Raw genomic sequence first — 25,496 nt, forward strand, 5'->3', positions numbered from 1 at the left:
GTAGAAACTAACACAACACTGTAAAACAACTATACCCCAATTAATAAAAAGGCCCAAGTGATTAGGTTAGGCCCACCCTGATAATACTCCTCTTGATTAACTGAAAACCAACTGAAAAACTCCTTTTGCTATCTAATGTAACAATCCCAGAAGGCACATCTTATCATATTCACAGATCAGCCTTTAAGCAGAGAGAATTATAGAAAAGTGAGGGTCATTGGGAGTCATTCTTAGAATGCTGCCTACCATACAAGCTTTGTGTCAAACACACTGAACTCTTCCTCAAATGAGCCTTGAGCATGCTTGCCTCTGGACTTTGGCTTTCGATGGTCCTTCTGCATGGAATGGCCTCCCCACACATGTCCAGAAGGTCTCATCTGAGACCCTGTTCAAATGAGTCCTCTGTACAGATGCCCTTGATCATCCTGCCCACATGTAACATATCCCTTCTCCAAACACCACAGACTTTTATGGGAGCATCTTCCGTGGCACATTTCATACTGTTGTGAGCATCTCCTCATGCCCTAAGACCCTCTCAGGCTGGTCCATGTCTCACTGCAACCCTTAACAATGGCTTGCACATAGTAGGTACTCAGGAAATTTTGCTTGATGGAATAAATGTGTGAACAAATAAAGGTTATATACCCCACATTCAACCATCTCTATTTAAGGGGGATAGATGTTACTGAAAAATAGTCACTTAATAACTCAATATGTATTGAAGACACACCAGATGACAGGAAATGTACTACATCCATAAACAACATTTCACTTGGCATTGTTACTGTCTCATTCAGCAGAGATTACTCTGGGTGCAACAGGACTCCAATTTCCTTAATTCCTTTTCTCCTGTACCACTGCTCTTAAGCATTGCTACTGAGCAGTGTATTCCAAAGGAAGAAAGAGGCACAAAGACAGGGAGTCTTGATCACCAGGATGACCTAAATGAAAGCCTTTTTTTCAGGATAACAAAGAGTAAACCCATGTCCTAAAGCAGTAGTTCTATGTCTTTAATGGGCATTGCAAGGGATGCGTATGAAAAAGCAGAATCAGAAATGATTATTCTGTAGGTTTGAGGTAGTGCTAATACCTCAACAGTATTAGCACCTTTACATCTTTCCCAAGGTGACTCTGATGTGAGGAGCCCACAGGACCACACTCGTAAAATGATCACCGCACTAAAAGATGTTCCTCATTTGGGGAAGCTCATGAAAAAAAAAAATCCTTTCATTCTCGTATCCATTCTACAAATATTTGAGTCACAGCTATTGAGCACCAGAGATCTAATGGTAAAGGAAAAAGCGAAAACCTGAAAACAAACATCTCTCTGTGCTGGTCACAGCCAGAATTCACGCCTTCATCAATGCACTGCCATCATTTTTCCAAGCAAAGCAAGCACAGAGTAGAAGCCATAATATATTTCTGGCTGCTTGCAGGATGTATAAACAATGCACTTCAGTTTTAGCAATTCACACAATTGTTCTATCAACTGTCACTTACTGGTGTCCTCTTGATTATAATTTTCCTCCATGATTTCTTTAACATAATCAGTGGAGTATGTGCATGCAGAAGCCAAGTATAATGTTCGCGTAAATACTTCTATCTTTTATCAGGATGAAACTTTTGGTAGGTAATTGATATCTCTCTCTCTCTTACACATACACACACACACACACCCACACAAGCAAACACATGCACTAGAAATCATCTGCACATGAGTTCTTGAGACTCACCAAGCCACCTAGGTTAAATGTGGTTGGAAAGAGATGGAGGGGTAGTTAAAATACAGTGATTTAGAAGGGAGAGAGTTATGACGTTCCCTAATTAGAGATCCTATCCTGGAAAAACTGCACCCCGTGCACACACCATTGTGGGTGAAAGTCTTGCTAGATCGGGTACACAGATGTGCCACAGCCAGAACTAGGGATCAATCTTAGCTTTTTCTAAGATCTCCTTTATTAAATCTGTACTGGGAATTCTTTAACTGGCATTTGCTTCATTATGCACAAGACACAAGGACAGGGTACAATCACATTCTTCAGTGAGTCAGATTGGAAGGTGGAACTTCTGTAGAACAAAGAAGACAGGGCCTGTGAGATGTGATAAATGCTTACACCCCAAGTTCCCACTGGTTAGGTTTGGGTGGAATCTGCTGCATCCAGTGAGAGTAAGGAGGTGGGTGTCACTCTAAGGATAAGATGAACTCCCTTATTGTCTCCTTGAAAATATCCCTTTCCCACTACCTGTCATTGAGTGTGATGCAGGAATTAGGAATGCAGCCTGTGGGGTCAGGCAGACCTCCATTCACATCTTGCTTCCATCGCAGGCAGGATCTGAAGCAGGTCCATGGCCTCTCTGAACCTGAATTTCTATTTATGAGGCAAGGATAAGAATATTTACGGTAGATGAGTTGTTGAAATGACTAAATGAGATCATGGATATAAAACTCTCAGCACAGTTCTTGGTATAGAAGAGCTCTTAGGAAAGGGTGACTGAAGTCAGCATTACCAGCAGATTGTATAGAGGCCCTTCTAGGCACGAGAAACAGAACCTTGTGGTACAGCCAAAGAAACTTGTGGAAGGAAGAGACCTTTCCCTGAGAGGACTCACAGTCCAAGTGAAGACGAGTGCAATGCAACCTGCCAACACTCTTTGGCATTAATATACAGGTCTACTGTACAAAGTGGAAAGACCCAATCACTATGGATTATCCAGATGTAGAATCAGTGGAAGGGGTGCCCTTGGCAAATGTTCAAAGAGGCAGGAACTGAGACAGAGAATGAGCAGATGACTAGTGCATATGAGGGCTTGGAGGATATCGGGGGTGAAGCTTTCCGTGCCGGGACGCAGGAGAACAACCATATTTGGGAGAGGAAGACGATGACTTTGGCTTTGGACAAGATGAAGCTGGAGGTCTATGGGCTGTTCATGTAAGGGTGTTCTGGAGGCAAGTCTGGAGATCAGGAGATCTGGGCTTGAGAGAGAGATCTGGGAGTCATCCGTGTGGAAAGCAGCTGAGGCCAAGGGCACCAACGAGAATGCAAACAGAGTGGTGAGAGTAAAGAGGGGAGCAGAGGCATCAGAGAGGCAGGAGTGGGGCCCTTCCTTCAGGAAGACGCAATGAGGGGTCTCCCTTTTGTCTTCTGGGGCATCTCTACCATCTTTAATGAGCGCTTCTCTATAAAATAAGAGGGTTGTTTTACTTTAATATTTGTGATTTTTGTCCTATTCGTGCTTGAAGTCAAAAGTGCTTTTAAAACATTTCCTTAAATCTCTCTCCCTTCCCCTCTCTCTTTCTCCCTCTTTCTTTCTCTCTAAATATATATATATGCCTTTTAAAGCTAGTCTGTATGTATGTTTTATGCATGTGCATATGAACACACGTCTTCATTTTAAACTCGTGTAACCCTAAAATGGTAAACAGAATTAATCCCAAAGCATTTTTTCAAGTAGTTAATAAGATGATTTAGCACAGAGAAATCCAATCTTTTACTCAATGTGCTCAGCCTCGTGAAGACTTACCCATTTGACCAAGTCCTCCCTGCTCTCCCCAGAACTGGCTCAGCATGAGGTCGTGAGTTACTTGAGGAGAGGGATGGTTTCCTGGTCATCCTTGCCTCACTGTGGTACAGATGGAAGGTTGGCCACAGAGATGGCCCGCAGGGAGTGTCGACTGTATTAGCCTGGGCTGCCCACTGGCTCGTAGCCAGTATATTATTTTCAAGCATCTCTGGGAAGGCTTGGACCCACTAAGCTCCAATGCAGAGCAAAGCCATTGGAAAAAAAAAAAAAGGAGGGGCACAGGGCATGGAAGTCCCAGTTTGCAAGCGGAAAGCCTACTCAGCCCCGAGTTCTGTGTCTGCTGGACACAAGCAGGCACTGTGCTCAGCACTGGAAGAGTCCACAGCAGCCGCGCGCAAAGGCCCAGCAGAAAGCAAATGCCCCTCTCACGCTTGTCATGTTCCCAAGACACCTCATTACAGGCTGCTGCTTCCAGTGACGCTACTGAGTGACCTCAGAGATGAAAAGCAATCTCCGCTGAGTGCCAGAATAACAGTTCCCTCCTCCCGCAGCCCTTCCCCTCTGCAGGCCTGCGGTACCAGTCTGTGCTGCTGGGGGGCGGTTTTAAGGATAACATGACTGGTATTTACCTGCTCCACTGGCTTCCTCTCTCTTTGAGACAGAAGCACAAGGAGTTATTTCTGAAGCCCCGGACCCCCTGAGCACTGAGAGAATAGACAAACAACAGGAAGCGTTTGTACATTCTAAGCTCAACTCGGCAGCAATTCCCCGAGCTGCCTTTTTGGGAAATTGCTGTATTTCAACAGAAATTTGAAGGAGGACACACAAAATATTAAAATATTCTGTATGTGGAAATGGAGTCTATCAAGGGCCGCCTTCTTTCATGCAATGCTATCACCTGTGCTGCAGTGGCCTCCCTGTAAACGGGCTCCCTGGCAAATGAGCCAGACCAAAGGCAGCACGGAGAATTCACAGGTGTGAGCCACTCCTGACCCAGGACTGGTTAAATCCAACCAACGAGAATGATTTTACAGCTCCAAAAGTGATCCTCAGATTGTGTAACTTCAAAAGGTTGAAAATAACCCCAAAATGTAACAACAAAAGGCAGAAAAGGCTCAAGCTCTCTACCTCCTATTAGGGATAAGAAAAAAAATAACTTGCATTTTGACTTTCCATTTGCAAGAGGAAAGAGAAGCCAGAATTTGAAGGACGAATAAAAGAAGGTGAGGATAGAGGAAAACATTAATGGAAAGGGGAAAAAAAGCATGTTCAAAGTCCCAGATGCATCAAGGAACCATCTCAGACATGGAGAGGTGAGCCCCTTAGGACGGTAGGCTACAGGGTATACCAGAGGGAAGAGAGGAGGTAACACCTGGGGACAGAATCCAATGAGTTCCTCAATCATCACAAAAGTGCACAAAATCCCACCCCATCCCTCTCTACACACACACCAGAATCTAAGTTCCATGAATACAGACATTGTTTTCTTGTCTCTCCTGTTCACTGACAGATTCCAAGCATCGAGAATAGTGTCTGGCTTGTATCAGGCACTGAATAAACATTTGTAGGATGAATGAAGAGCCAGCTTGTCACTCAGAGCTTGGGTGTACCGCCTAAAGGAAAAATTGAGCAAGTTTTTCAATAAACAACGGCTATAGTTGTCCTAACTAGTATTCATGTCAGGGAGTTAAAGTATGAAAACTCAGTAAACATTGGTAGTTAACTGTGCAGGGTATCTCAATTTGAACAGTTTCAAAAATTTTTTTTTAAATTAAGGTACCACGGCATGAAATAAACCAAACAAATCTTGTGTGACAGTTTGATGCATTTTGACAAATGTTCAAGGCAGGGAACTCTGCCGTAACTCTAGAAAGTTCCCTGTGCCCTTTTCCTATTAATTGCTCTCCTCCACAAAAGCAACCATAGTTCTGATATCTAACCCATAGACTGGTTTTGCCTCTTCTTGAACTTCATGAGAATGGAATCATACAGTACAATCTTCTGTGTCTGGCTGCTTCTGTTCCATATAATGTTTTTGCAGTTCACCCGCCCTGTCGTGGGTATTACCAGTTCACTCCTTATTAATGTGCAGCAATCCATTTTATGAATATATGTAATGTATTTACCAATATCCTTGATGAACCTTTGAGTTCTTTCTGATGTTTTGCTATGATGAATGTCTTATACAAATAATACTTTTTGGATATATGTTTACATTTCTTTGCAATAATTACCTAGGAGTGGAACTGCTGGATCATAAGGTTGGTCTTTGTTTAACTTTATAAGAAACTGCCAAACAGTGGCTGGAATTTTACACCCTTGTCAGCAATATGGAAGAGATTCAGTTGCTCCGTGTCCTTGCCAACACTTGGTTTCGTTGGTCCTTTTCATTTGAGCCATTCAGCGGGTATGAAGTGGTAGCTCATTGTGGTTTTAACTTGCGTGTCTCTGATTATCATCGATGTTAAGCATGTTTTCATGTGCTTATTGACTATCTGAGTAAACTTTTTTGTGAAATTTCCAAGTCAATTTCCTGTTGTAATTGTGTGTTGCTTTCCTTTTGATTATTGATTTAGAGGCATTCTTTATATATCCTGGAAACGAGTCTTTTGATTGAGATATATTTTTAAGAATATTTTTTTCTGAATCTGTGGCTTGTCTTTTTCATTTTTGAGCAGTGTCTGCATGTGAGCAAAGACTTAAATTCTGATGGAGTCTGGTTTATTACGTTTACTGTATGCTTTCTCAGATCTCAAAACTATCCTCCTATATTTTCTTATAGAAACTTTACAGTTTTAGCTTTTATTTATAAGTCTGAAATTTAAGTTAATTTTTGTGTACAGTGTGAGCTATGGGTCAGGGTTTTTCATTTTGTTTTGGTTTGGTTTGTTTTTTTTCTGTTTTTGTTTGTTTGTTTGTTTCTGTAAGACTATCTTGTTGATCTAGCATCATTTATTTAAAAGGCTTTCCTTACTCCCATTGTCATAATTATTCATCAAAAATCATTTGAATATATATTTGTGAATCTATTTTCATTATTTCATCATTATACAAGATGTTAGCTATAGGATTTTCATAGATAACTTTTATCAGATTGAGAAATTGCCCCTGTTTATCAAGAATGGATATTGGATTTTGTCAAATGCTTTTTCTGCATCTATTGAGATGACCATATAGTTTTCTCCTTATTATGTCAATATGGTATACATTGATTTATTTTTAGAATGTTAAGCCAATCTTGCATTCCTAGAATAAACCCCATGTATCCATGATGTAGTATCCTTTTCCAATATATTGCTAAACTGTGACTACTAATATATTGAAAATCTCTGTGTAGATTGGTATTATTTCTTTTTAAAATATTTGATAGAATTCACAGTGAAGCCATCTAAGCCCAAAGTTTTCCTTGCTTTTTAAATAGGAAGGTTTTTAGTTATGAATTCAGTTTTTCAAGCAAATGTAGAACTATTCATATCATCTATTTCTTTTTCTATCAGTTTTGGAAAACTGTGGTTCTTCAAGAAATTTGCCCATTTCATCTACATCATCGAACTTGTTGGCATAAAGTTTTCCTAATTTTTTAAATCATTTTAATGTCCGTAGACTCTGGAATGTCTGTGGTGACATCCCCTCTTGCATTTTTGGTATTAATTATTAGCATTTGTGTCTTCTTTCTCTTGTGTGATCATTCTTGATAGGAATTAAAATTTTATTAATCTTTTAAAAGAACTAGCTTTTGATTTTATCCATTTTCCCTATGTTTTGTGTTCTACTTTGTTGATTTTTACTCATATTTATTATTGTCTTCCCCTACTTCATTTGAGTTTACTTTGCTGTGTTCTTTCTAGCTTCTTAATGTAGAAGCTTAAATCACTGACTTTACACTTTTTCTTTTTAACTGTAAGCATTGAAAGCTATGGCTTCCTGTCTTAGCACATCATCAACTTTATTCTTCAAATTTTGATATGCTGTGTTTTCATTGTGATTCCATTAAAGATATGTCCTAATGTCTTTCTAATCTCCCCTCTGACCCACAAGTTATTTAGAAGTGTGTTACCTGATTTCCAAACATCTGGGGATTTTCTATATGTGTTCTTGTCATTATTTTTTATTTTAATGCTGTTATGGTCAAAGAATGCATTATGCATATTTTAATCATTTTAAATATACTGAAACTTGTTTTAGGGTCCAGAATATAGTCTCCTTTGGTGAAATTTTCAAGTGCACTTGAAGGAATGTGTATTTTGTGGCTGCTAGATGTAGCAGCAAAAACGCCAAAGCTTTCTCTTCACCAGTCCCTTCTAGGAATCTGACATTGACCCCCTGCCCCAAAGTCAATGCTTCTGTTTGCACAAGTACTGTCTTCTGATCCTAGTTAATTATATTATGACTCTCACACTATATCCCCTATCTTCCTACCCCTAGGTCTGATGTGCAAAGTGAAGATAAATCTTGAGCTGCCAAAGTGGTTTAGAAACCATGCATTGCTTGTCCAAAAAACCACGAAAACAACATAGTCCTTTTCCTTTTCAGTCACTTTTATTCTGCTTTCTCACTGATGCTGTGAGGACTAATCTGAGAGCTGGATTATGAGGAAGGAGGAGTGCCACTGGGCAGATATCACATTGTATGCACAGGGTCATCTACAAATTCCCTGTGAAATCTCTCCTCTCTGACTCAGGACATGGCTTGTGTGGTATGTGAGATGAGTTTTTCCTGCACACTGATTTTTTATATTTTTAATAGTTATTACATACACACGAGGAAATGTGCTTTACAAGAAATATAACCTCCCTCTCCAAACCTTGATTAGCAGAAGTGATACATTTAAGTTTTGGAAATGAGTTGATTCAAAGCAAAAGACTAAGTAAATGAAAATACAAGGGGTTCAGCCACAGGGCAAAATGTGAGAATATGGTACCCAGTTATGAGGTTTAGGCAAACTGGTGTGATCACTGCCATATTGTCAACACTTGCTACTGCAATGATGTGAACCCAACTTCACTGTTTTTAAATTATCCTAAGTTTTTCAAGGTTACTTCTTACTCAGATTTGAGAACCCAACACAGGGAACAGCACATAACTGCCATAGTTCACCCAGGGAAAGCATCTTCACCGCACCTAATAACATCTGTCTGCCTTGGTCCATGAAGGGTCATGGGATGGCATCTGGAGCTGCTTAGTGTGAAATACTTTGGGAAAAGGAGTAGTTTGAGCTCTCTTGTTGCCCATGCTTTCCTACCTCCTCTGTATTCGGCACACAGACGTACGCTTACCTTCTCCCATTCACGGTCCTTGTTCAGCACGATGACCACCAGTCTGGGGTGCACCTGATAGCCTTCCTCAGTGAAGGACAAGTCTTTGCCATCCCATGTCACATTGACCATAAATCTAGAGAGACGAAGAGAGAAAGGCAGATGTTTAGGCAAGAATTCAAGAGGTTTCAAACAAATGAGTAATGCCACCATCAGTGTAACACCGAGAAGGTATAAACTCATTGCAGCGGCCTCTCTCTGTGGAAGCATCAGTACCCACACAGGCTCTGCTAATTTCCACGCGCTCTTTTCCATGAGCCAGTAATCACTCCCAGAATCCCCAGTCCTACTAATAGACATTAGTAATTGATTGCAGTTAGCACAGGGGATGGAACATATTTGTCCTGCCAGGCTACAGAATTTTGTTCCAATGATCTTCTTACAGGAGGATCTGAAAGCATGTTTTAACAAGTTTCCCTAAGGGAAACTGCTTGCTCATAAACTGCATGGTTTACAACATCAAAAAAATGATATCCCATTCATTCATTATTCATTCAACTAATATTTATTAAATATTTGCTACATGTAGGGGATTCAGCTAGCTGGTTGGCAATAAAGAAGAAACAGACATGATCCCTGCCCTCCTAAAGCTTACAGTCTAAGGGAGAGGACAGTGTTAATTGGCTAATCACTGATCTATGACAAGTGCTACAATAGACAGGGTGGGGTGTGTTACGTGAAAGTGAAACAAGGGTCAGGCAAGGCTTCTATAAGGAAGTGCCACTTGACCTGAAGGTTGAGTCAGCATTAACTAGATAAAGAAAGATGTAAGCATGTTCCAGGCAAAGGGGACAGCATGTGCAAAGGTCTTGTGGTGGTGCTTATGAAGGACTGAGTGCAAATCAGTGGGGCCAAAGCAGAGAGAGACAGGGAAATGTGGGGCGTGGTGTGTGCAAGAAGATGAATAGCAGCAGACAGAGCAAAGCTTTTCAGGCCATGTTAAGGAGTTTTGTCTTTGTTTTAAAACAATAGGAAGACATTGAAGATTTTAATCGAGGAGGTGATATAATCAGGCTTTTCCTATATCAATATAATATGATTTAAAGATTGCGTACAGAATAGGTTTGCGGGGGACCACGGTGGGTAGAGGGGGGCTGGTCACAGTGCTCTTATTATCCAGGTAAGAGATGATGTTGGCTTTGGTCCTGATGTGGCCCCAAAAGAGGAGGAGAAGAAAGAGTAGGAGCAGCAAAACATAGGACCAAGTGCAGAAATATTTAGCAGGTATTTAGTGATGGGTTAGATGTGAGGGTAGGGGAGAGCGAGGCATCAAGGATGGCTCCTCAGTGTCTGCCCTATACAGCATCCATGCAGTTATCTCCATCACAAGTGATGTCGGTCTTATACTCTTAATACTCTTATCTCCACCTCCTGCCCCCACCTCAAAACCACCTTGCCTGCAGTCAGGCTCGGTTCTGATCTGCGCAGCTCCACAGGCTTGGTTCTGTGGAGCAAGACAGAATTCATTTCTGAGGATTTGGGAGGGAGGGGTCTCAGGGGTTCACGTCTCCTTGCAGCATGAGAAAAATATGATGTTGATAAAGACGTCTAGAGAACACACCACTTAGCAGACACTCAATAAATATAATACGGCTGTTAGAAGCATTCAGAGACTTCCACAGAAAGAGAAGGAATCTCAAAGTCATAGCATTTTCTTGCTTTATATTCCTTTAACATCAAAAGTAGCTAACAAAGTAAAATATTAAGGAAGAGGACTAGACTACAAAAATAATTCCAAAAAGAGAGGTTGGCCTAACTGGTCACATGTCTGCCCCTGGGTGGCCACACTGCAGAAGGCCTGACTGTGCCCTCTGGGAGAAGAATCAGGTCTCTAAGGACAAGGTTAAGAAATTGGGGAAAAGGCAAGGAACATTTTTGTGTATCCATTCAGTGGACTGTTGGAGTCCTTAAAAAATCATGTTTCTGAAGACAAGTTAATGGCATGAAGATAATACTCACTATTTAATGTTAAACAAGCAGAAAAGAGGATAAAAATAGGGTTTGTCTATGCATGGAAGGGTTCCAGGTACTTTCCATTTTCTTTTGTGTATCTTTGTACTCTCCAAATTTTCTGCAAATAGTTTTTATTTTTAACAAAATACTGCCTGTTTAAAAACAGAAAAATCAAACGCAGCTATTCTAGAAGAAGCAATGAGTAATCACAGTTCTGTGTGGTGCATCTGAGGCATGGCTGGTCATTTCCTAGGAAGATAATTTACCAGGTCAACAGCTATTTACTGAATGTGTATTATGTGTCAGGCCTTACACTGAGTCCTATAAATATAGAAATAAAAAACAGTGGCTGTGCCCCCTCTTATATTCTCACAATTCAGTGACGTAGACACATAAACAATGATAGCACACAGAAGGCCACCTGTGCACCGATGCGCGGTAAGTATAAGCCACGAAAATGCAGAGGAAGGGCCCCTAATGCAACCTCTGCAACATAGGGAGGGTTTCCTGGGGAATCTTCAGGAGTAAAGGGGTTGGGACTTCCCTAGTGGCTCAGGGGTTAAGAATCCGCTGGCCAATGCAGAGAACATGGGTTTGATCCCTGGTCCAGGAAGATCCCACATGCTGCAGAGCAACTAAGCCCGTGAGTCACAACTACTGAGCCTGTGCTCTAGAGCCCACAAGCCACAACTATTTAGCTCATGTGCCACAACTACTGAAGCCCACACGCCTAGAGCCCGTGCTCCACAACAAGAGAAGCCACCGCAATGAGAAGCCCATGCACCGCAATGAAGAGTAGCCCCTGCCCGCCACAGCTAGAGAAAGCCCACACACAGCAATGAAGACCCAACGCAGCCAATCAATCCATCAATCAATCAATCAATAGATTTACATTAAAAAAAAAGAGTAAAAGGGTTGAGGAGAGGTGGAGAAGAGCATTTCGAGCAAAGGAGTCATCTTGAACAGAGTCAGCAAAGGAAGTGACACACGCTAGGGGAAATAGCCTAGCACGGCTGACAGGCAGTGGGATTTGTCTGGAGAGCATCCCTGAAGCTAGATTATAAGGGACCTAAAGTGTCTGGATTTTGTTCAGAAGGCCATGAGCATCATGAAAGGTTTTAAGTAGAGGAGTGACTACCTGCATGGAGGAAACTGCAAAGACAGGGGCATAGACCCATGAAACTTCACGATGGAACACTGTCCATGGAATTTCAGCATAAAAATTGCAGACAAATCCCATCAGTGGACTTTACCTAGGCTGGCAGAAAACCTGTAGCCAAGTCACTCTGTATATCCAGTCCAAAGCTCATAGACAGGCCAGCTGATTCATTGAGGGTTTTATGGAGTTTTTTCGGTTTGTTTGTTTTTTGTTTTTTATTAAATCCAATAAGCTCTCAAGCCAAGTTTTTTTAATTAATTAATTAATTACAGCTCTTTATTGGAGTATAATTGCTTTACACTGTTGTGCCAGTTTCTGCTGTACAAGAAAGTGAATCAGCTGTATTTATACATATATCTCCATATCGCCTCCCTCACTGTGACTCCCTCCCACCCTCCCAATCAGCCCTCTAAAAGTCATCACCAGTTATCGAGTTGATCTCCCTGTGTTACGCAGCAGCTTCCTGCTAGCTATCTATTTCACATTTAGTAGTGCATATATGTCATTGCTACTCTCTAACTTCATCCCGGCTTCCCCTTTGCCCCCACCCCTGTGTCCTCAAGTCCGTTCTCTACATCGGCATCTTTACTCTTGCCCTGTCACTGGGTTCATCAGTACCATTTTTTAGATTCCATACATATGCATTTAGCATATGGTATTTGTTTTTCTCTTTCTGGCTTACTTCGCTCTGTATGACAGACTCTAGGTCCATCCACCTCACTACAAATAACTCAATTTCATTTCTTTTTATGGCTGAGTAATATTCCACTGTAAGCCAAGTTTTGACTACACAATAGTTTGAAGTGAATAGAGCTCAGGTTGGGTGTACCTAATGCCCCAAATGTGGCTGAAACTGAAAAATTTCATCCATTAGCAAGAGGTTTGGAAATATCCAGTTTGTTATGTGTTTGGAAACAGTAGACCAGAGGACAAATGCTTTAGGTGTGACTTAGACACCTGGTGCAGGGGAGGGCCATTCACAGGGTTATGTTGTGTGAACCAATGTTACGGTCACCATTTTAATCTGGGAGCCAGTACACCCTGTTGAGCTCCCTGTCTTCTTCTGATTTGCCAGTTGAATCTACTTAAATCTCCCTCTTCTTTAATTCTCCATCTCTGTTTCCCCTGCTCATTTCCTTTTCTCCCAGTTTCTAGTGAAATCGGATGGAATTAGCAGGGACATTACTTAGATGCAATCCATCTTCTTCAGATTATATGGAAACAACTATATGGAAATTCTCACACTCCAGATTGTTCTGTGTTCCTTTAAGATTCAATATTCTGGACCAATGAGTCCATATACACAATGTTAATACTATCTATTTTCTTTCCTTCTTTTTTTTCTTCCTTCCTCCCTCCACACCCGCCCCCGCCCTCCATTCTTTCTTTCTTTCTTTTTTTTAAGACCTTTTATTGAGATACAGTTAACATACAATAAACTGCATATATTTAGAGTGTACTATTTGGTATTCCAATCTCCCAATTCATTCCGCCCCAACCCTCCCCGCTTTCCCCACTTGGTGTCCATATGTTTGTTCTCTACATCTGTGTCTCTATTTCTGCCTTGCAAACCGATTGATTTGTACCATTTTTCTATATTCCACATAAATGTGTTAATACACAATATTTGTTTTTCTCAGATTTCTTGACTCACTTCACTCTGTATGACAGCCTCTAGGTCCATCCATGTCTCTACAAATGTCCCAGTTTCATTGCTTTTTACAGCTGAGTAATATTCCATTGTATATACGTACCACATCTTTTTTATCCATTCATCTGTTGATGGAAATTTAGGTTGCTTCCAAGTCCTGGCTATTGTAAATAGTGCCGCAATGAACACTGGAGTGCATGTGTCTTTTTGAATTATGGTGTTCTCTGGGTATATGCCCAGCAGTGGGATTGCTGGGTCATATGGTAGTTCTATTTTTAGTTTTTTTCAGGAACCTCCATACTGTTCTCCATAGTGGCTGTATCAATTTACATTCCCACCACCAGTGCAAGAGCGTTCCCTTTTCTTCACACCCTCTCCAGCATTTACTGTTTGTAGATTTTCTGAGGACGTGCGCTCAGTCCCTTTCTTTCTTCCTTCCTTCCTTCCTTCCTTCCTTCCTTCCTTCCTTCCTTCCTTTCTTTCTTTCTTTCTTTCTTTCTTTTTTCTCTTTCTTTCTTTTTTTCTCTTTCTTTCTTTCTTTCCTTCTTTCTCTCTCTCTCTTTCTTCCTATTAAAAGTCTCCAGTCCCTTGGGAGGGGAAAAAAAAACCTCCAACAGGAATATTTGCTGAACAGTAATTTCATTATGAAGTTGGCAGGGAGCAAGTACCCATTTCCTTCAATTCCCTCATCCAATTTCTAGGAAGCACGATCCATATCTCCGCAGGCTTCCTTCCCACCTAAACTTAGTCCAGGGCAGACTCCTTCACCTGGGGAAAAGCCATTATACCCCCCACTGCTTGGCCCCCATTAACACCTGCTGGGCATGTGTACTGAACAGTTTTATCACTGTTTTGTTTCTCTCTCGACAATTGATTACAAACTTTTAGTGACCAGGTAAAATATCAGAAATTCTGGCTGCTGCTAAGTTTTGAATTACATCTTCGATGTTCCACCAGGAGCAATAAACACATAAAGATGTGCTGGCCACACATGGACCTGGCGGAGGCTCTGATGGTCTGCAGAGGGTCCACTTTTGTGTTATTATCGTCCATTGATAGTAAAGTGTCAAGTTGTTGTTGTCTTTAATCAGTGACATACATAACAGAAAATATGTAAATTCTGTGAAACACACACGTGCATGTCTCCTTTGGTGTCTGCAGCCTCGGGTGTATGAAGCTGAAGTCCGGGTGAGAGAAGCCTGTCTCTACCGCTTGCACTTTGTGCGCTCTGAACTGGTGGTGTATGAGGATCAGAAATAACATGGAAAAACAGGTGGACGGTTCTTCCTGTATTATGACTGCAAAGAAACTGGGCCCGAATTATCCAGTTCTTTCCGGATCTGTTCTAGTACGGTAGCTGCCGACTACAGGTGGCTGTGGAGCACTTGAAATGTGGTTCGTCCCAACAGAAACGTGGCATAAGGGCATGACACGCTGGATTTGGACGACCGTGCATTAAAAAATAGTGTAAAAGATCTCATGAATAATTTTATATTGATTTCATGTTGAAATATTTTAGATGTGTTGGTCACAATAGGATAATACATTCTTAAAATTAATTTCATCTTCTTTTTACTTGTTCGGGTGTTGCCAGATAATTGGAGATGATATGTGGCTTACATTATTTTTCTATGGGACAGCTTTTCGGGACCCTCTTTGGTGTTCTGTGTTGTTTTTTTACCCAGCAGATGGATGTGCGCAGGCAGGGACCTCTTCTGCCTTGTTTTGTATCATATTTCTAGTGCCCAACACAGTGCCTGGCACATAGCTGGTGCCGAAGCAAATAGGTGCAGATGAATAAAAGAAGGAACCGCTCTTCCTAGCAGCTGTCAGGATCAAAGCCTGCCTCTGCGGCTCCCCAGCGACGCCTCCTAGGGTCGTATATTTAAAATCCTCTGAGCTTCCATTTCCTTCTTTGTAAAAACGGATCAGGTTAAACCACATGAACTGACCACGATGGCTTCATGTGGTTTAACCTAACAGAGCCTTCACTCCCAGGTTTGTGGGTGGGATAAGCACATAAAATGTCCAGCCCAATGCCTGCTACACAGCTGTTGTTTAAAGAGCAGTTAACCTTTACATACAGTTTCCATGCATTTCTTTTTTTTCCTATGTTTCCACCCTGTCATAGTTCCTGACACCCCACCCTAACTGCAGCCTCGTCCTCTTGAAGCCATGCTTGTCGCTACCACTCGGTGTACTCCTTGCCACAGTTCTTCTTTCTTTTCGTCAAAGCATGGCCTCCATAAACTCCTTTAACTATTACTCAAAATGTCTCATTCCTCCAGATTTCTATTTGCTCTCTTTTGCTTCGTACGTCTCCATTAACTTCCCAAATCGGATTATTTGCAGTGTTCTCTAGACATGTTTATTATTCACTATTTCCCTTCAGATTTCAGTTCTCTTACTGTTGCATAAATGCCACCGTAACCCACTCGGTGTGTCTCAATTTTCAGTTAATTTTCCATCTGCTTTGCCACTTCCCAGGTTCCCCGGGCCTTTCCCCAAATCACACTATCCCTTAAATGCCTCCTCGAACTGCCTTGGGTGTCACACTTTTTCCACTTGTCATTTAATTTACATGTTTTTGAAAACAGCGTCACTGTTTTCTTGAACCTTTTTCAGCTCTCAAGACACTCTCATTTTTACAAAACGGTTTGGCTCTTTCCAGCTTCCTCTTGGTGGCTGGAAATCCCTTCCACTTTGATATCTTTCTCAGGCCCCCTCGCCCTCCAGTACCCATTCCCTTGTGGGCGTGAGTCTTCTCTTTAGAGCAAAGTCCTGGCGCTTTGACCATTTTTGATTCCCGCTCCTGCACCACCTGTTCCCCGAATACACCCTCGCACCATTTCTTTTCAGCAAGTCTCTCAATGAGTGTACTTTCCTCTTTGCCCCGGTGCTCAATTTCATATACGCGTCGGTGGTTTCTCGTTTCCCCTGAATGATTACCTAAGGCATGACTGCAGAGCTGAGACTTAAATGTCAGGACAGAAATGCAATAACTCCAACACACAGATTTGCATAATCCAAGCCAGCGTCATTCAAAACAGGCTCAGATCAAGTGGGGAAACGCTGGGGGGGGGGGGGGGGCAGGGGGGGAATGAATTGGGAGATTGGGATTGCCATATATACATTACTAATGAGAAAAAAATATCAAATTGTACACTTTCAATATATGCAGTTTATTGTATGTCTATTGTATCTGAATAAAAGTTCTTAAAAAAAAAAAAAAAAAAACAGGCTCAGAAACTACAGCATAATGAAAAAGAAGGGAAAAAAAACCCAAAACAGAAAAACAAAACTGGGTTAAAAAAAGGGAGGGGAGTATTTACTCTTTCTCAAATTCCACTGTGGCCAATTAAAAAAAATAATAACAGTGTTAGTTGTCTTGGCTAAGCAATACTAATTTAAAAAAATCAGAACAGGAATGGGATGCTCCACAAAGGCAGGGGCCTTTCTTTTGATCACTGTGATTCTAAAACACCTAAAAGAGTGTCTTGCAGTAAGAGCTTTAAAGTATTTGTTGAATAAATGAATGAATGAATGGGCAGGGATAGGCCGCTGGGATCGTGTTCATTCAATGTTTACTTCCTGTGCAACAGCTGGAGAGAGGCGGTTCTGCAGGACGACTGTTTAGGAAACAGAAAGCCTGGGTTAGAATGCAGTTCTGTGGCTTCGGATCCCAGCTAAGTCTCCTGAATTCTCAGAGTATCCATTTCCTCTTCTGTAAAAGTGAAGTTATGATAGCCCATCTCTGTGTAATTATAGGGATTACATTGGATGAAATTTAATGAGAGAAGGTGTGTACGTGGCCAGCAGAGCGTTTGGCATATGACAGTGTTCGGTAAATGATGATAGCGGGGGTAGTAGTAGTTGTCATGGTTTTACATATTTATCTTTTCTCCTTCTAAAATTTGAAATTAAAGGGCTTTCTCTCAGAAAAAAATTTTTTTTAAAAAAGGAGCTTTCTCTTAGATGCTGGTGGATCATTTTGACTGCGAATCCCAGTTTCCCAAGGGAGGCAATGAACCCTGTAGGTCCCTACACCAAGGAAAGAGGAGCAGCTAATCTGATTGCTCAGAGCCCCAGGCACCCCTGGACCAGGCTATGCTACAAGAGTGCTGACCCAGGTGCCAGCCTGCCCTTCATGTCTCCTGGGCACCCTGTCTCTGCTTGGTGAGCACACCTGAGCCAAAGGTGACTTTTTGAGGACATGCCCCACCTACTGTCTTATGTAATACAACTTCAAAGTCTAAAACATGGAGTAAGTTAGGGCAAAGCTTTCTCTGTAAGTGTGACCATTCTATCTACCCCATCACTAGACCACATGCCTGACCCATCTGGCCAAAGGTTTGCAGTGGGAACTCTACAGAGGAGGATCTAAGACGCATGCCCTAATTCTACTTTATCAGGAGCTATTGGAAGCCTGAGTGTCCATTAAGAAAGCAGTTCTCAGGATTTCTTGCTCCTTATATGTGTGGTTCTTTCAGGAACCTGGCGGAGAACGTGTGAAATTCTGGATAATATTTGTAACACTAACAAAATAATATGGAACACATCACCGTGACCCTCTAATGGTTTGGCCTCACCTAACCATTTGGAACTGGCTGGCATGGGGGTCACTGGAGCCATCCCTTGCAATGAGCATCTATTCCAAGAAGTATGTAATGAGACAAGCAGTTTCTATGAACTCCCTGGACCAACCGTGTCTATGCTGTCAAATTATTCCGGATCTCAAACAGGCAGAGGTACATGGATGGTGCCTCCTCACTTTCCCCAAATATGCAGAATGAGATGATGTGGATCAATTCCAAGGGCAATTGTATCCACGAATCTCTGGGTATCCCCCCCATCCTTGAACCTAAGCCCCATGAGAAGTGGGGATGTGCCTGTTTTGTTCTCAGCTGTTCCCCGCTTCCAGAACCCGGAACCGTGCCTGGTAGAGAGAAGCTGCTCAGTACATATTTACTGAGGGAAGGAAAAAATCTCAGGTCTCTGTCGTATTCTCTCATCCTCTGACCATGAGCCCCACTTTCTATATCTGTCCAGAGCATGTGCACCTGTGCTCAGTGGGTCTCTGGGGACCTGATGAGGTAACTAAGGTGGAGGAGAAACGTGGGGACCCAGGAGATGGTAGATCGTGGGGCTTCTCAGCCTCCACAATCGTGTGAGCCAATCTCTCATAGTAAATGTCTTTCTCTATATAAATATCGTACTAGCTCTGTTTCTCTGGAGAACCCTGACTAATGCAACCTGATACTACCATCTGCCAGGAGAACTGTGAAAATAAAACACAAATCTGTGGTGAACATGATGCAAAGCCACCCCCCCACACACCCCAAGTTATCCACAACCTGCACGATGTTATCACCTCTGTTAGGTTGCAAAGTCCTGGAGGGCAAGAGTTCATACCTCAGTACTCTGAACTCTGGGAACGTTGTCAGGTAGAGAGAAGAGCAGATTAGGGATTTGCAAGCTTGACGTTGAGTTTTAAATCCACCATTACTGATGCTGTGCCTTTAAGCAAATCATCCAACTCCTCTGAGTTTCACCTCACTTCTGTGTCAATAGGGGAAACGCCACTGTCTTAGTCTGCTCAGGCTGCTGTAACAAAACACCATAGATTGGGTGGCTTAAACAATAAACACTTATTTCTCACACTCTGGAGGCCGGAAGTCCAAGGTCAAGCCTGGGCAGATCTGAATCCTGGTGAGGATGCTCTTCCCAGTTTACACACCATCCTGCTATGTCCTCACATGGCCCAAGAGTCAGATCCCTTGTCACTTCCTCTTTTTTAAGGATACTAATTCCATCATGAGGGCCCCACCCTCAAGACCTTATCTAACCCTAATTACTTCCCAAAGACCCCACCTCCAAATAGTATCACACTGGGGATTAGAGCTTCAGCATGTGGATTTGGGAGAATGCAAACATTCCGTGCACAGCAACCACACAGCATTAATGAGGAGTTTCACAGTGGGAGGGCTAAGAGGTGGGACTGACACCCACAAGTAGCATGAAAAGCTCTCCCAGTTTTCCCAGAACTGAGGGGTTTCCCGGGGCATGGAACATTCAGTGCTAAAACCATAAGTTACGGACCATAAATTAAGAGTTTGGTCCAGTAAGCAACACCTCCAAAGCACATCTATTGAAAGGCTTCAAATTCATTTCTTATCAAACACATCCTCAATTCAAACAAATATTCATGGAGTACCTACTATATGCCAGCGACAAGCAGGAGATAAAATGTAACTAAAAATCTTGTGGTCCTTCCCTCGAAGTCACTTAGAGGTTAGGGTGAAAGTGGGTCTTATACAATAAATCCAATAAATGGTAATATATTTGCAACTAAAGTTCCTGATGCTATAGGAACATTAGCAGGGGGACCTAATCTATCAGAATACTGATTAGTCTTCCATTACTCCATACCTACTTGCTTTTTTTCAGAGCAAACACCAAGTTGAGTTCTTGGAAGGAATCAAACACTCTCATGATTTCCAGGTACGAGACAAGGACTGAAATGTAAAAGATTCAAGATTATAGAGAATGGTGAAAACCCCAGCTAAAGGCATTCAATAAATTAATTTAAAAATAATACTGTGAATGAAATATAGCACATCCACTAACCACTCATTTGAACTCTCTGTTCTAAATTCAAACTTATGAATATTCATGTTGCTTCCTCTAGCAAAACCCTGCTTCCCTCTATGCCAGTACAGCTCACAAGATTGCATCCCTTGTAGGGTGGCTTACTGATACACAATAAACCCCCCTATTTGGAAAAGCACCCCTCCACCACTATATACACCAGAACATTTATTATTCTCCTCTCCTTTGGCCATAAAAAACAGATCTGGTTGGGGAGGGAAGTGCACCTGTCCCAAGCTGAAACCATCAGATTTTCTCTCCTAGGAGTCTGAAACTTAATAGTTGAAACAGAGATAGAAATTATTCTATCTGGTCCAAGGTCAAAGTAACTTTCTTTCATCAGTGAATGTTGCCTCACCTTCTGAACTTTCCAAACCTTGACTGCTCAACATTTACTTCAATTTTTCAAGATACTCCAGTAAAGTCTCAATACATTCTTTATCATTCCTGCTTCATTACCTCCTTTTGTTTAAATTAAGTGAGTCAGAGTTCATTTCTGTTACTTAGTACCTAAATACTTTAGATAATACTTTGTTTTCACCTGGGCTGTTAAAAGATCTGATCTGTTCTCTGGACTCCCTATATACCATCCTTTACACGCACATTAAGCCTACCTGCCAGATAAATGTTCCTAAATCTCAGTTCCAATTATATACATCTCTGCTCAAAAGCTTGAAATGGCTCCCTGAAGACCAAAAATAAAACATATACTCCTACCCAACTTTAACTTTCAACCTTAGTTCCTAAAACCGCTCTTTACATAGCCTGCATTGGAGCAGACCCAAACAACTCACGGCATCCTTGTGATTTCCCAACTTTCTGGCTATTTGTTCCTATATTTTCTTCCACTGGGAAAACAGTAAAAGCTGTTGTTTCTTGCTATGACCATTTCTTGATAATAGATCTTCCCCTACCTGGCCAATAAGAGTATTTCTGGCCACAGTGATTGGTTCAGGGATGGGCACATGACTCAAGGTCATCCAATCAGAACCCTTCTCTGGGAATTTTCTGTTGCAGCTGGAGAGGATACCGCCTCCCTTGACTTAAGGAGATACAGTGACAGAAGTATGTGAATACACATCTGTTTAAATGGTGCTCTTCCCCATCTCATTGGGATGAAACCATGAGCCATAACAGAGAGAAGCATGAGGGAGAACGGGAAAAAGAATGAGAGAGAGAGAGATTTGAGACATCATTTGAGCCTAGATCAAGATATGGCAGATAAGATATACACCCTGTATCCTTTCCAGTTGAATAGAGCAATTCATCCTTTTGTTTTTTTTCTTAATGAGAATTGGTTTTCTATCACTTAAAATCATAAAAGTCTCAATGAATACAAAGATTTTTCTTCCCTGAATATTCACGTATTCAGACCCCCCAAAACTGAGCACAGAGTTCACCCCTTCCCAAAATGTTCACTGAGCTTCCAGCCTACACTCCCTCCTTGGAACTCTCATCATGTCCTCTGCAGCTCCCTTTCCATCTTGTGGTTTCAGAGTTTTTCACGCACACACACATCACCTCCTTTGCTGCAGGGTAAACTCCTGGGGACCAGGGGCCCTGTCTGAGTTGTTGCCACATGCCCTGCACCCTGAGGGCAGTGTCCAGCATATGGTAGGCAATCAGTGATCATTTGCTGAATGGGCAGGACCAGATTTTCATCTGGCCAGAGCTGGAGGCCGCAGCAGCGTGGAGAATGTCCTGGTGTGCCAGATGACACCTCGGGACCATCAGGACAGAGTTAAATATGTCCTGACCTAAATAGCAGTCTAAACGCTGCCCAGTCTCATCATGAAACTTGACAGCCCTGTGTAAATCCAGCAGTAATAATGTTACACATCCTGCCATGGATTTCTGGTGTGGAAATGTGTCCCTCAGAAGACTCAGCTCCGCAATCCTGCCCTGCCCTGATAGTTCTATTCTCACCCATAGCTGTTAGATCACTTTCTTGGTGGGGAAGAAAATAATGTATTTACCTCCTAAAGGGCAAAGAAAAACTGCTATATCAATGACAGCTGTTTTTTTTTTCTGTATAAATAATAGAAAATAAAGCTTGCTCTTTCTATAGCTCCTCCTACTATTTGTTTTCCACATCACTTGAAAGGATTAATTTTACAACTACAGGTAAATAATTATGGGGAGAGTAGGAAGAAGGAAAAGAGGAAACAAAAGAGTAGAGAAGAAAAAGAAGGAAGAGAAGTTACAGAGAAGGAAAGATGGGGGGAAGGGAGAGAAAGGTAGACAAATAAGGGAGTGGAGACAAAAGCCTGGGAAAAGTAAGGGTGATGTTTTCTCTCATCTGAATAACAAAACAAAATGGAGTTTGAAGCAGAGCAGGGCCCTTCAGGAAAGCTGGACAGGATTCTGTGGGAGGAGATCCTCACAGCAGTAGGAGGAGCGAGAGAGAGAGAGAGAGAGAGAGAGAGAGAGAGAGGCAAGATGGAGGGAGTGCAGAGCTGGTCTCGCAGCAAGCAGGAAGGGGACTGGCGGGAAGAGGTTCCATGCGGTGGTTTGGCATCAAGCCTTCCCTGGTGACACTGGAAAAGTAGGTCAGTTTCAGAGCTGGCTGGGGGAATGAATGGTCAGCCAGGAACAAGTGGTGGGAAGTGAGGATGCTGAGTGAGAGGTTGACCTACGCACAGGACCTGGGAGATGCGGCACCTCCCTAGTGCCCGGGAAGAATGCAAGCCAATTCTAGACAGCACAGTGGGCGTTAGCCCAAGGACGGAAACGCGTACATCTGTGATGTCCATCATGGTAGCTGCTTGCCACCTGGGGCTACTGAAACGTGGAGAGGGTGACTGAGGAACTGAATTTTCCATTTTATTTTATTTTATTTTATTTTATTTTAACTAATCTAAATTTGAATAGCCACACATGGCTAGTAGCGGCCATGTTGGACAGCTCGAGTCTGGAAGCATGTGAATCACATTCAAGAAGGAATTGATTGCCAAGAGGAACCGAAAGGCTGTTTTCTGAGATGTCATGTGTACATTTCAGGTGGCACACAGATGCATTTAGATGGTGCATAGGTTCACTGTATTTGTAGAATTAAATTTGTTTATTTCAGTATATATTTGAAAGTGGAACTAGCATATCAGATCCATTATTTCATAGATGTCATTGCTTAGGAAGAATCTGTAGTGACATTTTATCTCTAAAAAAGTAATCAATGTAAATAAAAAGTACCAGGTGAAAAATATCACAAAGGGCTTAGAGATATGAAAAAAGTAATAAACATATTCATATGAATGGAATCATACAATATGTGGCCTTTTGTGCCTGGCTTCTTTCCCTGAGCATCATGTCTTCAAGGTTCATCCATGTTGGAGCATGTGTTGGTATTTCATTCCTTTATAGCTGAATAATATCCCATTCTGTGGATACACACATTAAACTTATCCATTCATCCGCTGATGGACATTTGTTTACACCTTTTGGTTATTGTGAGTAGTGGTGCTATGAACATTTATGTACAAGTTTTTGTTTGAATATTGTTTTTAATTCTCAATATAACTAGGAGAGGAATTATTTGGGGTAATGAAAAAGATAGAGGAACTCGTTATCTGTGGAACCGCTATCTGAACTAGATAGTAGCGATGTCTCAACAACATTGTGAATGTACTTATTACCACTGAATTGTACAGTATAATATCATTAAAATGATAAATTTTATATTCTGTGTATTTTAGCATGCTAAAAAAAAAAACCTGTTTTTAAAAAAGTCATGAAGAGGACTTTCCTGGTGGCCCAGTGGTTAAGAATCTGCCTGCCAATGCAGGGGACACGGGTTCAAGCCCTGGTCCCGGAAGATCCCACATGCTGCAGAGCACCTAAGCCCGTGTGCCACAACTACTGAGGCTGCACCCTAGAGCCCGAGAGCCGGAACTACTGAAGCCCGTGCACCTAGAGCCCATGCTCCGCAACAAGAGAAGCCACTGCACTGAGAAGCCAGCATACCGCAATGAAGAGTAGCCCTCACTTGCCTGCCGCAACTAGAGAAAGCCTGTGTGCAGCAACAAAAACCCAATGCAGCCAATAAATAAATACATAAATAAATTTATATTTAAAAAAAAGTGTTGGCAAGAATGTGGAGAAAAGGGAACCCTGGTGTGGTGTTGGTGGGACTGTAAATTGGTACAACAATCCCACTTCTGGGTTAAATCCTAAGGAAAGAGGATCTAGAAGAGAGATCTTCACTCCCATGTTCATTTCAGCATCATTCACAATAGCTAAGATGTGGAAATAACCTGTGGGTCCATCTATGGATGAGGGATTTTTTAAATGCCACACACACACACACACATACACACACACACACAATGGAATATTATTGTCATAAAAAAAGAAGGAAATTCTACCATTTGTGACAACATGGATGGACCTTGAGGCATTATACTAAGTGAATTAATACAGACAGAGAAAGACAAATACCGTACTATCTCACTTCCACGTGGAATCTAAAGAAAACAAAGCCCATAGATTGCAGAGAACAGATCTGGTCGTTGTCAGAGGCAGGGAGAGGGGAGGGGGCAAAGCGGGTGAAGGGGGTTAAAAGGTACAAATTTCCAGTTACAAAATAAATGTCGTGGGAATGTAACATGCAGCATGGCGACTGGAGTCAGTAATGCTGTACTGCATATTTGAAAGCTGCTAAGAGGTAAACCCTGAACACTCTCACCATGAGAAGAAAAATTTCATAACTATGTATGGTGATGGATATTACTAGACTTATTATAGTGATCTTTCTGCGATATATACAAATATCAGATCATTTCATTGTAGCCCTGAAACTAACATAATGTTATACATCAACTACACCTCAATTTAAAAAAGACTCATCTCATAGGGCCGCTGTATTAGAAAAGCAAATGCACACAAGACACTTCCTGCAGATCCTGGAACATGACAGCTGAAGAATAAACATTAGTTATCACTGGTATTAACAGGTACAATTAAAGGGGGGTGGTCTAGCCAAGGGACAAATACTGAATTCCACATCTACAGGGCAACAACAGCTGTGCTGTGGATGGAAGATTCTAAGACAAAGAAATCAGTGGATCCACATGGTCTCCACATTGAAGGGTTTTAAGGTTATTCACCTAAACTGCCAGAACTGCCTCCCTCCACTCTTGATCCCAGCACACACTGCAGAAGCCCTTCCTGACAGACAGCTGCCCATCTGCTGGGAGGGTCCCATGTCTGAATGTTATCTCCCCACTTCCTAGGAGTCTCCCTTTCACTGACA

The 25,496-nt window shown here is 41.9% G+C and overlaps 1 protein-coding gene across 2 annotated transcripts in view; it reads right to left on the reverse strand.

The window, feature by feature from the left end:
- Positions 1-25,496, reverse strand: part of GRIN2A (glutamate ionotropic receptor NMDA type subunit 2A) — a 383,792-nt gene that overhangs the window by 103,271 nt on the left and 255,025 nt on the right. For both annotated transcript variants that reach the window (XM_057695721.1, XM_057695722.1), the window contains one exon: positions 8,799-8,913. In XM_057695721.1, the coding sequence (XP_057551704.1) occupies positions 8,799-8,913 (115 nt within the window). The remainder of the gene's footprint in view (positions 1-8,798; positions 8,914-25,496) is intronic.

Source organism: Hippopotamus amphibius, chromosome 9, assembly GCF_030028045.1.
Source record: "Hippopotamus amphibius kiboko isolate mHipAmp2 chromosome 9, mHipAmp2.hap2, whole genome shotgun sequence".
Taxonomy (NCBI): Eukaryota; Metazoa; Chordata; class Mammalia; order Artiodactyla; family Hippopotamidae; genus Hippopotamus; species Hippopotamus amphibius.